Below are 15,080 nucleotides of genomic sequence, written 5' to 3' on the forward strand. Positions count from 1 at the left end.
GGTTTGAGTTTCAAAGTTATCAATTTGGGATTCTAGCTCAAACACGTGATTCAAGGAAATTATATTTGAAGACAATATCCAGTATGAAATTCTAGTTAAGAATTCAAACTAAAAGTATAGTTCCAAACTATATTTTTCAACTAATCTCTAGTCTCTTACTTGAATTTATACTTTGGATCGTATAAACAATCAACAAAATCTGCTTCTTAATAAAAACATAAAAGAACATGGGTTGAATCAATAAGGGCATGGGTAGGTTTGAAGACATGAAGACAAAATCCAATAAATTAGAAGAAGAATAAGGTTTGAACCAGATTGTGTATAGGTTTTTGATAGCATCTTTTTGTAAAGCTCTAATCGATACCCATTAAACCTAACTGCCTATGAGACAACCTTAAAACCACTTCCACGTGTAGCTTCTTGAACCTGTAATTACACTAACAATGAAGTAATTCTAAATAATTACCTATTTTTTATTTTTCAAGCACCAAGCATTACAAAACAGTTTTACGAACCTGTATAAAGAGTTCTTTTGCGACATCAAATAGACCTTTTAACCTGAAACAAAGTTCTTTAAATTTGCTGATGAATCAGATACTGATAAAAACATATACCAAACAATTAGTCCTTCGGTACAATTAAGATGAGAAATGATAAAAAAATGTAGGTCGTGGAAGAATCAAGAAGTAGATTACCAGAGAAAATATAGGTATCCCAAAGAAGGATATATTGAAATTAGATTAAATTAAAGTTGGATCAACGGATATATTGATTAAAGAAAAAGACTACAAAACAACTACACAATATGAAGAAACAAATAAACTTTAGATCAACGTGAGCACTTTGCTAATATGATGGCATGTTGGTTCTTACTAAAAGTGATGGATGTTTCAGAAAAAAAAAATCAACTGATACATACCCAATTTAGTGACTGCTACTTGTTAGTTCTCCCCCATGTGGTAACAACATGCATTTGTGTAATACTTGGTAATGGCATATGAATGGTTTTTGACGATAACTTCTAGTCATCGGAGACAGTAAAAACCAATTGGCACATTAAAAATAACGATTTAAGAAAAAAAAACAAATAATACGGGCGTGTTTGACTTAGCTTTTAAAAGCTCAAAAGTTTTTTTCCAAAAAGTTACAAAAAATCAGGAAATCCTCACTTTTCCAAAAAGTTGTTTTTCCTTGTATTAAAACTCCAAAAGTTACTAGCTTGCCAAACATCTTTTTATTTTTTTTCTTTTACAAAAAGGACTTTTAGATGTGAGAATGTAAGTCAAACACCCCCGTAAGAGAGGAGTTATTAGATGTGCTTGTTATCCAAGAAGTAGAAAACCCTAAAATCAAAACAGGGTGCGTACACGAGTGGATAAGAGTTTCAATTCAGCTTTGGTTCATCATGTCAGATCTTGCAACTTTGTTATTAGAAAGATTTTAGGTTTTTTTTGTTTTCATAAAGATAATGTGGGATTGTTGCGATAATGGAGGAAGCGAAATGGTGGATTTGAAGAGAGATATGTTGAGATTTAGGGGATTGTCGCTTGATATTTGAATTTAATTTGAGGGTTGAGATGAGAAACGATTGGTAAGATTCTTGATGATTTAATTTTCTTGAACGATTCTGATTACCTAAAATTAAGCGAACATTGATTTTATGGAAATGATAATTAGCGTGATATCAGCAAAAGAAACGGAAAGGCAACATAAAGTTTCTTTAAATTACGAAATTACTAATGGAATGAAAAGATTAATTAAATTTATTATTTATTATTATTATTTGATTAATTACGAATGACAAATGAAATATTAAATAAATCAAAAATCCAAAAAATATCATGTGTTCAAGTACATAAAAAAGTGAAACGTCATTTTTTATTAGAAAAAAATAGAAATAGATAATGGAACATTTTCCTTAAAGTTTAGGGAAAATGTCATCGTAGTCCCAGGAACTTTCACATTTTGGTTTAAAATGTCCTTATTGTTATTTTTCGGCTTTATAAAGACATGAACTCTTTTTTTACCGGCTAATTAGGGATTTTGCTTCAATTTAACCGGTTTTTTTGCCTAGTCATCACCTAACTCAGTTACAGAGTTAACTCACCCAACTCAGATGACACATCAATGACTCACTAACGAGTTGCCTTGCGTGGGCCCTAAGGGTACAGTGGTCACCCATTTTCGTTGTCAAATTTGTGAGATTCACCAAAATATCAGGTTGTCAGCCATCTCATTGTATCTTAACATGAAATTGAATTAGGGATTTTTGGATGATGCAGAAGCATATGGATGAAGTCCTTGACCTGACTCTCGCCATCGAAATGGTGGAAAAGGCATCCAGGGCGGGGGGTAGAAGTCGGAGCCAACGAACAACAATTGACGATTCTTATCCATGATTGTTAAATCTTTTGCTCATTTGTTCTGGAATCGATCTTTGTGAGTAATGGCATTATCGACATCAATTTTGATTTTATCAATTGATTCTTTGTTTAAAAAAGTCTTTCTACTTATTCTCGTTTCAACATCAATTTAGTTTCTTGTTTATGTCATTCGATGAAATTAATGATGATATGAAGATTCGATGTTTTAAAGTTTTGAAAATATAGATAATTGTGGTAATGAACTCGACTGATGAGCTGTTTGATCTTAAAATCGATTTGAAGAAGTGGGATTTGGTGTTTATGATGTGATGGGTTCCGAATGGTTAATTTAACTCACAGGTTGTGTCATTCAAAGCGAATGAAATCGTGACAGGAACTCAATGGAATGAAATCGCGTTTGTAAGGGTGTTCTTGTGAGTCAAACTAAAAAGGTCAAAATTGGAATTATTGATCTGTGAATGGTGTAATCGGATTTGAAGTACAGATATTAGAAGCGTCACTTTCATCTGCCATCGAAAATTGAACAGATGTTCTTACGGGTCAATGGGAAAGTCAAAATTATGTTACCTGCGAACGTTCAGCTCGGAATTGGCATTGTGTTTAATCGATTTGGATGAATGGGTTCGTTGTTGGATACTTGACTTATCTCAGATTCTCAATTAGGGGTCGACGGATGCAGCCTGCTGAGGTGTGCCAAGGAGTGCGAGTATGTCTCCAGCGGTGGCAGTGGTCGTTGTTTCTTGGAGTTGACTTTCAGAATTGAGATGGAATAATTACAGGGGTTGGGGAGAGTAAGACTAAGAAGAAGCAATGATGAAGAAAGAAAGAAATGATGAATGTTATTTTGAGGGGAAGTGATGATAATGGCGATGGATTCCACATGGTTGTTCTCCCTCAATTTCGTGCTCTCATGTTCATATACATTAGGTGGTATCTGATTTGGCAAATGAATTGACTTTTTTTAATGATGTGTACAAGATAATTGGCTGATTGTGAAAGGGGTGACCGGGTGACCCCTTCACTTTATAGAAAATGGCCTTAAAAGCCGGTAAAAAGAGAATTCATGCCCTTACAAAGCCAAAAAATAACAATAGGGGCCTTTTAAACCAAAATGTACAAGTTCGTGGGGCTGCAGTGACATTTTCCCTAAAGTTTATTACACATATCCTTCAAAAAAACATTATTTTGCTTGATTAATCATAAACATTCAATAAAAAAAGAAATCTAGGAACTAAACAAAATAGATTTAGGAATAGTGACAAACTATATAATTGGTCGCTATTCATATACCTTTAATCATGGTGAAATTTACATTTAAATTTAGTTGTTGTTTTAAGAGATTTATAATTTTTATTTTTTAGAAGATAAAAGTTTAAATAAAAAACTAGGAATATAAATCATATTTTTTTCTAGTAAAAAAATATAATTTATATTAAAAAAACATTCTAATTAATAAAAGAATTTAATTAATAATTTTTTTTGAAGGTATCGCTTCTCTTACAAAAAAAAAATTATATTTTTATATTTTATTTTTATTTTGTTCCGGGCCTTAAATTGCCTTGGGACGCTTATCAGCAACATTTTCATATCCAAATATTGATTAAGAGGCAATAAGATAAACAACATGGAATCCTAGCAAATCGAAATGCAACTAAATTCCAAAGCCAAAATTAATATCAAACAAAACACATATATGAAGGTGAAACGAGACTCTCTATGTACTCAATGCCATATATCGTTCCGAAATTTTTAAGACTTATCGATTTACACGAACGTTTTAATGTGTCATAGATAAAGATTTGGAACGAGCCATCCATCATAATGATTCTTCCATGATCCAAAATAGAGATTGGGTAAAACAGGTTGCGCCAATTAATACATTTTAAACCGAATCTGAATGAAAACGCTTTGGACCATGAGTTATGTTCCTTCATCAACCAGACATCAAATCTGTTAAACCTGATCATCATGCTGATGATACAAAGACATCCATTTATTGAACCCAAAAGCGTGCAATGACATCGATCAGGTATATCTATCTTTGAAACCACCATCTCCTTAATATTCAGACCCAAGATCACCACCATGTCGTATTTATAAGCAACCCAATATAAGAATCCGTTTAGAAACGTACCACCAATATCTTCGTGAAACCCATATTTTGGAGAGAAGTCTTTTCGTGTGATCCATGAACTCTTTTTAAGATCGAAGACATCAAAAGTGTTCCAGTCGCCATAGAAATCGTCATGAACTTCAATTTGAACAATTTTCAGGTCATCTGGGGTTGCACCATAGCCAAATCCAAATGCATAGGTGGCGCCATGAAATGGATACGGTGGATCCGGGATTTCCTTCGACGCCCTGGTCAATGGATTGTATAGAATCATATGAGGGTTTTGGAACTGATCACTAAGAACTAAAAGGACTATCCCAGTAAAGGTTCCTACAACGGTGACATCTGTACCTTCTTGGTGTCGAAAAGGAAAAGGAAGCTTGACTATTGAATGATCTGGGTCGTTGGTTGATACATTGTCGTCGATAAGATGAAGAGGTGAGGTGGGGAGGATGATCATTCGACGTGATCTCGACTTCATAAAGTAAGGATCAATAATCAGATGATTCCAGTGTCTGGATACGCATCTAAAACGCAGTAAGGACTTTGCCGGAAGTCGAACAAGTATATTGTGAAGAATGTCATCAGGTATATCGATGTCGGACATCGGAAAATTAGAATGGCGACGGAAGACGGTAGAATATTGCGCTGCAAGAAAGAAGATATGGGTTTAAAAGTATGATTAGGGTTTAGGCATATGGATATCTATTCTCAATCTTATATATCCTTCCTTTAAAAGCAATTAATTTGAAATGCAAATAAAAGTCTAATTATTGTTATCTTTATGGACTTTGATAGATATTAATTGCACGAAAAGTTGTGTTTATAATCTCATCTCAATCATGTAATAAAATGGAAATGTTATATTTGATTAAGGAAATTCTATTTATAGGCGATCGGAAAGTCTCTCATTTTATGCATTAGAATTTATAAATTCATTTGATTAAAACTTATAATAAACACTATATTAATATTGTATAAAATGACTTCCAACTTACTTTTTTTTAAAGTTGTTTTGACAAGCCAAAAAATTAACTTATAAAAAAAAACTATTCACACTAATTTTTAAATAAGTTTATGCAGTCTTTTAATACTCTTCTAAATATATCATTTATATTAATTATAAAAACATAATATCATAACATAATTTTAAAGATATATTTAACTTTTTTTTATATGTTAGTTTAAGATATTGATCGAATTCATTATGTAAATTGTAAAAGTAGTATAAAACTTTGGAGATGGGCTTTATCATGGCATTTTTTATTTATGTTTTTATATAATTTTAAGAACATTTTTTAATTACTTGTTCATTTTTTATTTTTTATTTGTTTTTTAACGTTTATTTTATATGAATATTATTTAATTTTATTTGCTTAATATATAAAAGTATATAATAAGACAAACTTTTATTTTGATGATCTCATCCATAACTTCAAAATTAAGAAGAATAATCAAATAAATGTCATAATTACGACATTTGTCTTTTGTATTTTGTAAAGATACTTGAATAATAAGTCGATATATTTGATTTTCAACATTATTTAATAACGCATTGATTATATACATATCAAATAATTAGACGATCATTCAAGATCTTGTCGTGATACCATTTAAAAGCCACATCATGATATACGAAAATATAATGATAATATTATGAATATGATATACAACATAAAAATTATATTTAAACATAATTAATCATAAATATTTATTTAATACTTGCTTTTTAACATACAATACATTCATCAGGCTCTGTCTGTCACTGGGTTCCACCCGGTATACATATCACATACAGCACATGCACGAGTCACACAGACAACTAGCATCTTAACCATAATAAATCATGGATCGATATTAGTGTCTTCGACCCGCTAAACATTGAGAGGAGACTCACCTCAAACTACTGGAAATCAGATAAATGCGCGAACTGCTGATCCGGAAAGTCCCCGTATTAAATAATCAATAAAACTCTAATTAACAATTAGGCCTTAACTATAACTTATGAATCCCATTTATTTGTCAACTCCCGGGGTAAATGATCATTTTACCATTTCTTTACTTGTCCTAACAACCATGGCCCAACCCAATGGTTCCAAAAGCCCAATATAACCCAAATTCCTACATGAGGCCCAAAACCCTTTATAGGCCTAAATCCAAGAATACCCAAAGCCTAATAATGCCCTAAGGCCAAAAAGACTATAGGCCTAACAAGGCCCAAACCATAAAAGTCCAAATATAGCTAGGGATGTCAAAAAGTCATGTGAGACCCCGTTCCCATGGGGGCCCCATCCTGTTTGGGGTATTTATTAAAAAAAATCGGGGGTAAGGGCAAGGTTAACCCCCGTTCTAATTTCAGAGGCGGAGGCGATGGTGGGCAATCCCGTCTTGAAAACCTCATGAGAACCACACTAATAAATTATATATTTACATATATTAGTTATATAAATATAATAAACAATAACATGATTTTAAGCTTCCAAAATTCAACAAAAAAAAATATTTTTAAGTTGTTAGTATAATGTTTTTAAGATTCCATAACTTATTTTTATTTGTAACATGTAAAAATTTGCTATAAATAATTATCTATTACCTAAAAAATAGCTTCTTTTAGTTCAAAAAAGGTAGCCGAAAATCAGTCGGGGGCGGGGGAACGGGGGCAAGGGCGGTGGTAATAAGGGGGGTTCGAGGGCGAGGGCGTGGATGGGGGAACGGGGAAATTTTTGGGGCGGGGGATGCACTCCTCGTCCCGTTTACCCCCGTTGACATCCTTAAATATAGCCTAAAACGCGAAAGTCAACAAAAAGTCAAGCTATTGAGTACGTCGGGTGTACTTAGACTTACGCCCAGTGTACTCTTTCCGGGGACAGTACGCGTAGCGTACAAACTGGGTACGCCCAGTATACTCCACAAACAACCAACCCTTCATTAAGCACTTAATCGGTTAAAGCTACTAAACCAAACTCTCAGATCTGATCCTAAATGGTGTCTTAACACATAAAGTTGGCAACTTTACACTCTTTCATGATTTAATGGGGCCCAAAACTAAAAAAGAACCATAAGAGTAACTCTAACTGATGCATGGTCCAACATAACTCATCAAGATTGCATTTTTATGAACAAAGGTCCTCAAAAATTCCAAGATATATCATCCCTAGCTTCTGGGGTAGCTCATACTCTTAAGCATGGCTTAAAGGACAACAAAAAGCATAAAAAACAAGCCCTAAATTAGATCTATCATAAGGGACCATCAAGTTAGGATCTCTATACCTCAAATAGCTTGCAAAGTTGATGAAGATTCTGGATATTCAAGCTCCAAGTCCACCAAGCTTTACCACTAAGCTTCACCTCCTTTAAAGGATCTAAAAACACCTCAAAATCACAACAAAGGCTCACAAAACACTCAAATAAGGGACATGGTTTCGTTATTAGGGATTTGAGAGATAGAGGTTGGTCATAAGAACCCCTAAAGGCAACTTAAGGTGTTTAAATATGGTACAAACCGTAAAAATTAGGGTTTGTCCCAGCCAAGCGTATTCCCACGTATGCCCAACGTGCGTGGGCGCCTCCACAACCATCTTGAGAGCTAGTACGCCCAACGTACTCGGATAGGGACCAATCTTGCAAAGATTTTTATATAATAAGGGATTAAAGGGAAAATATGGAATGTAGTGTTACAATTGACTAGCTCGATCTGCGAGTGTTACAATTGGGGATTTTGTTAGTGATTGAATGTTAACTTTCATGAAAAAAATTAAAGAACAGTGTAATATACACTTAGTTGTGTACATAAAAAAATTAGTGCTATGAGAGCTTCATGGAGGATTTTGTCATCAATATAGCCAAAAGAGGAATCAATAGGTAATGATCGGAATGCAAAATGTATCAGGGAGTATCAACATAAGTGGAATCCTTCTTAAGGTAAAATAACCATTTTACCCCTGGTCAAAGTCAACATTCTGGTCAAAGTCAACTGTGACATCCGGGATTTACTAGGTATTAATATTATTTATCTTATTGAATAATGAGTTATTTTGGTTTGGGGTAGGATAATTGGGCTTCAAGAATTGTGTTGAGAAGAGCATTATGTGGGGCGTACCATGCCAGGTACGCTCAACGTATATAAGAGAATTGGATGGGGAGGCCATGCACGTACGCCCAGCGTACCAAAGGGTACGCGTATAGGTCCTAAACCCTAATTTTTAGGGTTTGATCCCAATTTAAAGGACCTTATGTCCTTGGACCAGCCTCCATATCACCCTTAAACAACCACCTCGAAAACCCTAACCCACTCTTATGTATTTTTTCCATTTGAGAGCTTCTTTGTGTTATTTTGGTGTTCTTAGAAGAGAAGGAGGTTGAGGAAGAGGCAAGGATTCAAGAGGAGCTTGTAGATCCAGAAGATTGGCATCATTTTCTGACTCTTTTGAGGTAGTCTAGTGACAAAGAACATGGTTTGGCATGCGGAATTAAAGCTTGTACAATTGAACATGGTGATTTGGGTGTTTAAGAGATATATTGAATGTATATGGTGTTACAAAAAAAATCTAGATCTAGACTACATAATTAACACACACTTACACACTCACTTCTACATCTCTCAAGCACACCTCTACAAGTGGACAAACCCACTATTTATAGAGGTGTTTACATGTCTCTCTCTCACTCTAGCTAACAAATGGGTCTAAAGGCTAAAGCACCACATTCAAGTGGGTTTTACAAAAGTCAAACATTTACAAAGTCATGAATGAATAACTTTGCAACCCCAACAGGTAGCAAGTTCCAAACTTGACCATTACATGCTTAAATTTGTGTATAAGAGTGTTTAATGTCACTTTTGGACTCCATTGTTGAAGCTTCTTGCATCTTGATGATTTCATACCATAAAAGTTCTCCTTTTGGGCTCTTAGAGGCACTAAGAGTCATAAAAATCGGACCTTGATGGTTAAGCCACAACCATGTAAGTGTTTCATGGTCATAAAGCTTGTTAAAGGACCAAAATCATGTTTTGACCCCCTACCATGCATGCAAGCACATAAAGTTTGTGACTTTATGGATTAGGAGGCCTTAAAGGACCTGGATCTACATTTTGGACGTGAAGACTTAATGGATTAAATCACAAATGAAGTCCCAAGAAAGCTGGCCAGTACGTTAAGCATACACCTTGGTATGATGCGCGTACTGGGTCAACTTCCCGTTTGCGGTTAAGGCCAGCGTACGTTGGGCGTACGTGCGAGGTACACCGCGCATACACATGCAGAGTGGCTACCTTGGGCTTTTTAGGCCTTAGCGGTCTAGACCTGGACTATCGGGCCCTGTGGCCCCTAGTGGGGTATAGTTATGGGCATGGGAATTTGGAATTAGAAGTATTGGGCCTTTTGGGCCATATTGGGCCACTCGAGATTATTTGTTTTGGGTTAAGGACTTATTAGGCTTGTGAAAAGGCCCATTTGAAGGTTTGGGCCCAAATTTAGAAAATTAGGCCATTAGTGGGCCTTTAGGGAGCTTTTGATGGGCCATAGGTGGGTTGGGTTTAATAAGTTAGAATTGGGCCTTATGAATGGTTCAAATTAGGCGAAGGGGTAAAATGGTCATGCGAAACCGATCGACTATTTGCACACAATCAAAGCTTCAAGCATACGATATCTGATATCGACTTTCGAATCTTGACTATCATTAGACCCCAAATCCAAAATCGACTTTAAACCAAAGCATCAAACATTCGAATCTTGATCCAAAATTCACCGACTCTAAAAAATTATCCCAAATCGAAATTATCGATCTATCGCACCAAAGACTCTGATCGATCGACTACAAAATCGAATTCGCAACTCCAAATACGCCGAACTCAATATCGATTTTTAGGAATGGAAATTGAAACAAAAACATCACACTTCGCATTTTCATTCAACCACTTGCTCTCAAGTCTTCCAATTTTCCCAGATCGTATCCTGTTCGACTTCCAAAATCACCAATCGAATTGAATTTATCTTGTTCTTCAATCAACATCACAAATCAATTTCACAATAAAGACCCAAACCGCATACGAATTTCGATCTCAAAAACGACCAAACTAAAGTTAAGTTCAATCGTGACTCCTGATATTGATATCAAGTAACCCGATTTCAACTCCATAAACTGATTGGATCATAAAATTGAAATTGTTTTCTGAATCGAAAACCAAAAAAAAAGATTCTGAATCGAAAACCGATTACGAATCAAAAGTTGACTTGACAAATCTGATTGTATTATCAATAAAACACATTCGATATATCAATTGTTGATAACGATTTCTGATTTCGATTTTGATATTCTAGTCGAAATCAATGTTATTCAACAAATATCAAGACTCGATCGATTCATAGTGAGAGAAAGCGAAGACACAAGAACTTGATCTTAAAGACAAACACGAAGCTAAAAAGCGTATGATAAAGTAGACTCAATCAGCTACTGTTAGAAATCGGAAGGAATTTATCATTTCTTGGGCTTAAAGTTTGGACATGAACAGTAAACATATTGATTTTGGGCTTCAAATCGAGACTATGAACCATAGTTTGATTTTGATTGGGCTTGTACATTTGAGAAATGAACAGTGAACGAATTTTGATTTTTAGAATCAATTTTTTTTGATCTATTCAACAATAAATGGATCAATCAACGGGGTGAAAGCATATATTGATCCATTGAAACAAAACGATCAAACAATCAAGAACGTAACACACGAATCAAAAATTACGAGAAATCATAGAGAGAGACTCACCAAAATTGATCAAACTGCGACAAAAATTGCCAAACCGAGAATCGTTCTTCAAAAATCACCTTGATCTTGAAGACTCGCTATGATATCAATTGTAGTGACAAAGAACATGGTTTGGCATGTGGAATTAAAGCTTGTACAATTGAACATGGTGATTTGGGTGTTTAAGAGATATATTGAATGTATATGGTGTTACAAAAAAAATCTAGATCTAGACTACATAATTAACACACACTTACACAATCACTTCTACATCTCTCAAGCACACCTCTACAAGTGGACAAACCCACTATTTATAGAGGTGTTTACATGTCTCTCTCTCACTCTAGCTAACAAATGGGTCTAAAGGCTAAAGCACCACATTCAAGTGGGTTTTACAAAAGTCAAACATTTACAAAGTCATGAATGAATAACTTTGCAACCCCAACAGGTAGCAAGTTCCAAACTTGACCATTACATGCTTAAATTTGTGTATAAGAGTGTTTAATGTCACTTTTGGACTCCATTGTTGAAGCTTCTTGCATCTTGATGATTTCAGACAATAAGAGTTGTCCTTTTGGGCTCTTAGAGGCACTAAGAGTCATAAAAATCGGACCTTGATGGTTAAGCCACAACCATGTAAGTGTTTCATGGTCATAAAGCTTGTTAAAGGACCAAAATCATGTTTTGACCCCCTACCATGCATGCAAGCACATAAAGTTTGTGACTTTATGGATTAGGAGGTCTTAAAGGACTTGGATCTACATTTTGGACGTGAAGACTTAATGGATTAAATCACAAATGAAGTCCCAAGAAAGCTGGCCAGTATGTTAAGCATACACCTTGGTATGATGCACGTACTGGGTCAACTTCCCGTTTGCGGTTAAGGCCAGCGTACGATGGGCGTACGTGCAAGGTACACCGCGCATACACATGCAGAGTGGCTACCTTGGGCTTTTTAGGCCTTAGCGGTCTGGACTTGGACTATCGGGCCCTGTGGCCCCAAGTGGGGTATAGTTATGGGCATGGGAATTTGGAATTAGAAGTATTGGGCCTTTTGGGCCATATTGGGACACTCGAGATTATTTGTTTTGGGTTAAGGACTTATTAGGCTTGTGAAAATGCCCATTTGAAGGTTTGGGCCTAAATTTAGAAAATTGGGCCATTAGTGGGCCGTTAGGTAGCTTTTGATGGGCCATAGGTGGGTTGGGTTTAATAAGTTAGAATTGGGCCTTATGAATGGTTCAAATTAGGCAAAGGGTTAAAATGGTCATTTTACCCTAAGTAGTGTTAAGATTCTGGTTGAGTGTTAATGTGATTATGATAGTCGGGAGTCATTAGAGCAGCTGATAGAGATTACTTTTCGTGAGATTCGACATGCAAATTTACGAGGTGAGTTACCTTCCAGTAGAAGTGGGTCTAAGGCCATAATTTCGGCCCACTAATTGGAGCTTGTAGTTAGATGATTGTCTATGTGTTATGTAACGCCCGTAGATCCAGGCTAGTCAATTTAGAGACGATAAGCATCAAAAATGACTTTTTGATGGAAGATTATTTAGAAGGATTAATCTTAACCAAGTTGTAGTATATGTCACAAGGTTTCCGTGCATATAAAGAATGCCAAAATTCGAGTTATAACGAAGAAGTTATGACCTGTCGAAGTTTCGCGACAGAACCGGCACGACCCAGCGCGACGTAAATAGTGAACTTAAGGTAGATAGATATCTATACTTAGTGATCTAAACAAGAGTTGAAGATTTATTCGATAGTAGTCCAACGATAAAAAGACAGACGAAAACGGAGTTCAGATGAAGGAGTTATGAATTTCGAACGGAGTTTTCCTGTCCCGGCCTACTATAGATAATATATAAGTAATATACTTATAATATATTAAAAATAAAGTCAAAGTTAGCCAATGGAGTCTAAACGAGAGTTGTAGAGCATAATCTCACCTTCGCGGCGATATAAAGAACGTTGAAAACGGAGTTCGTATGCGAAAGTTATGAATTTCTGAAGTTCGGGGCGCGAAACCCCAAAACTGTCAGAGACCACGACGTGGCAAGTGTCCTGACACCTCCGGGAGGCCCCCAGATGCAACTTGGGATGACGCATGCAGTGACGACCAATCCCACGACGTGGCAAGGGCCAAATTTGCCCTATAAATAGATTTGAAGGGCCAGCCGTTTAGGGTTGCTATTCTCTCTCTTCTCTCTCCTGTTTTGCATCGATTTGTGTGCCAAAAGTGCCCCGAAGCCCCGGTAATATTCCCGAGTCCCGAGATCCCGAAGATCCCGAGAAGTGCGGTTTCGAGCCGAAGCTCTGCCCGCGAGAAGTTCGATTTTTGTAGAGATCTTCCAGATCTGCTGAAGAATACTACTTCTACAAGTCGTAGTGTTGTCCGATCATCTTTTGATCAAGTGAGTGTATACTACCTTTCATAAACACAATAATAATACAAGTATGGTTTGAGTGTATTAGGTACATTGTCGTTTATATGTGTAAGTGTGTGGTTACTTTCATCTAACGCATAATTATTAAGTATTTAGTATAAAATACGTGTTATGTGTATAATATAAAGTTGTTTATATGTGTGAGTGTATAGTCCCTTTCATAAACACGATTATAATACAAGTATTGTTTGAATGTATTAAGTATATGTTTTGGGTGAGTGTGTGGTCACATTCTTCTAACACATAAATATTAAGTATTTGTTATGAAATACGTGTTATGTGTTTATATATTGTTTGTTTATTTGAGATTGAGTATGGAATGGATGAACTATATAGGTTTTAATGAGTTAAACTGTATATATATATATATATATATATATATATATATATATTTGTATCTACGAATATGTTGGGTAGGACATGGGTAGATGAGATCCGTGAGTATGGATCAGATCAAGAGGTTAGTTTTAGATCTGTGAGTATGGATTAGATAAAGAGATTGGATTTAGATCCGAGAATATGGAATAGGAAAAGAGATAAACTTGTTATTAAACCGGGAGTATGGATTAAGACATAGTAAATTATCCCTAGTCCGGGAGTATGGATTGGGCACAGTTTTAGATCCGGGAGTATGGATCAGACCAATATGTAAACTTGTCATTAATCCGGGAGTATGGATTAAGACATAGTAAATTGTCCCTAGTCCGGGAGTATGGATTGGGCACATTTTTAGATCCGAGAGTATGGATCAAACCAAGAGATTAGTTTAGATCCGGGAGTATGGATTAGACCAAGAGGTTAGTTTTAGGTCCGAGAGTATGGATCAGGTGGAGAGATTAGTTTAGATCTGTGAGTAGGGATCAGATAAAGAGGAAAAGTTTAGATACGAGAGTTTAGATCGTGGCATTGTGAGGATCAATGGGGTGGGATAAGAGTTGCTTTTTATATGGTGAAATTATATAATTTTGGATGTTCTATATATATTTATATGCTATAACATTGTGGGATGAAAACCCTATATGCTCACCAGGCTCCCAAGCCTGACCCACTCAGTTTAATTGTATCACAGGTATCGATACAAAGCTGTTTTGCACTGAGAGATTAAAGGAGATGTAAATCACTGGAGTAAATGAATGTATGTTCTGTTTATGCTTATGTGTCTGTATCGGAACATGACATCCTGAGGTTTTATTATTTAATGAAAATACATTCTCTTTGAGAAATGTTTTGATAAGTTTTTATCATATCTTGTTTTGGGAACAAATTCCGCAACCGTTTTCTTTAAACAATCACTCTGATTTATAAAACAAAGCATAAATGAATCGGTCTTTTCTGACTGTGAAATTGGGGATGTCACATGTTAATTGTCTGGTGTGCCACTATTTGTTATGTTCTAT

At 35.6% G+C, this 15,080-nt stretch overlaps 1 protein-coding gene across 1 annotated transcript; it reads right to left on the minus strand.

The window, feature by feature from the left end:
- Positions 1–381: 381 nt before the first annotated feature.
- On the minus strand, positions 382–5,104 carry LOC145030391 (putative F-box protein At3g16210). Its single transcript, XM_078978767.1, has 3 exons — positions 4,344–5,104; positions 516–558; positions 382–426 (listed from the first exon to the last, which is right to left on the minus strand). Exons 1-3 carry the CDS (start codon positions 5,102–5,104, stop codon positions 382–384), a joined length of 849 nt encoding a protein of 282 aa, XP_078834893.1.
- Positions 5,105–15,080: the final 9,976 nt, after the last annotated feature.

The sequence above is a fragment of the Lactuca saligna genome, chromosome 2, assembly GCF_052625555.1.
Source record: "Lactuca saligna cultivar CGN05327 chromosome 2, ASM5262555v1, whole genome shotgun sequence".
NCBI lineage: Eukaryota > Viridiplantae > Streptophyta > Magnoliopsida > Asterales > Asteraceae > Lactuca > Lactuca saligna.

Excerpts from the sequence above, each read along its gene's own strand:
- LOC145030391 (XM_078978767.1), bottom strand. The coding sequence starts at position 5,104 with ATGTCCGACATCGATATACCTGATGACATTCTTCACAATATACTTGTT. Across the intron at positions 559-4,343 it reads ATCATCAGCATGATGATCAG|GTTAAAAGGTCTATTTGATG; the intron begins GTTTAACAGATT and ends ACTTTGTTTCAG. Across the intron at positions 427-515 it reads CAAAAGAACTCTTTATACAG|GTTCAAGAAGCTACACGTGG; the intron begins GTTCGTAAAACT and ends GTGTAATTACAG.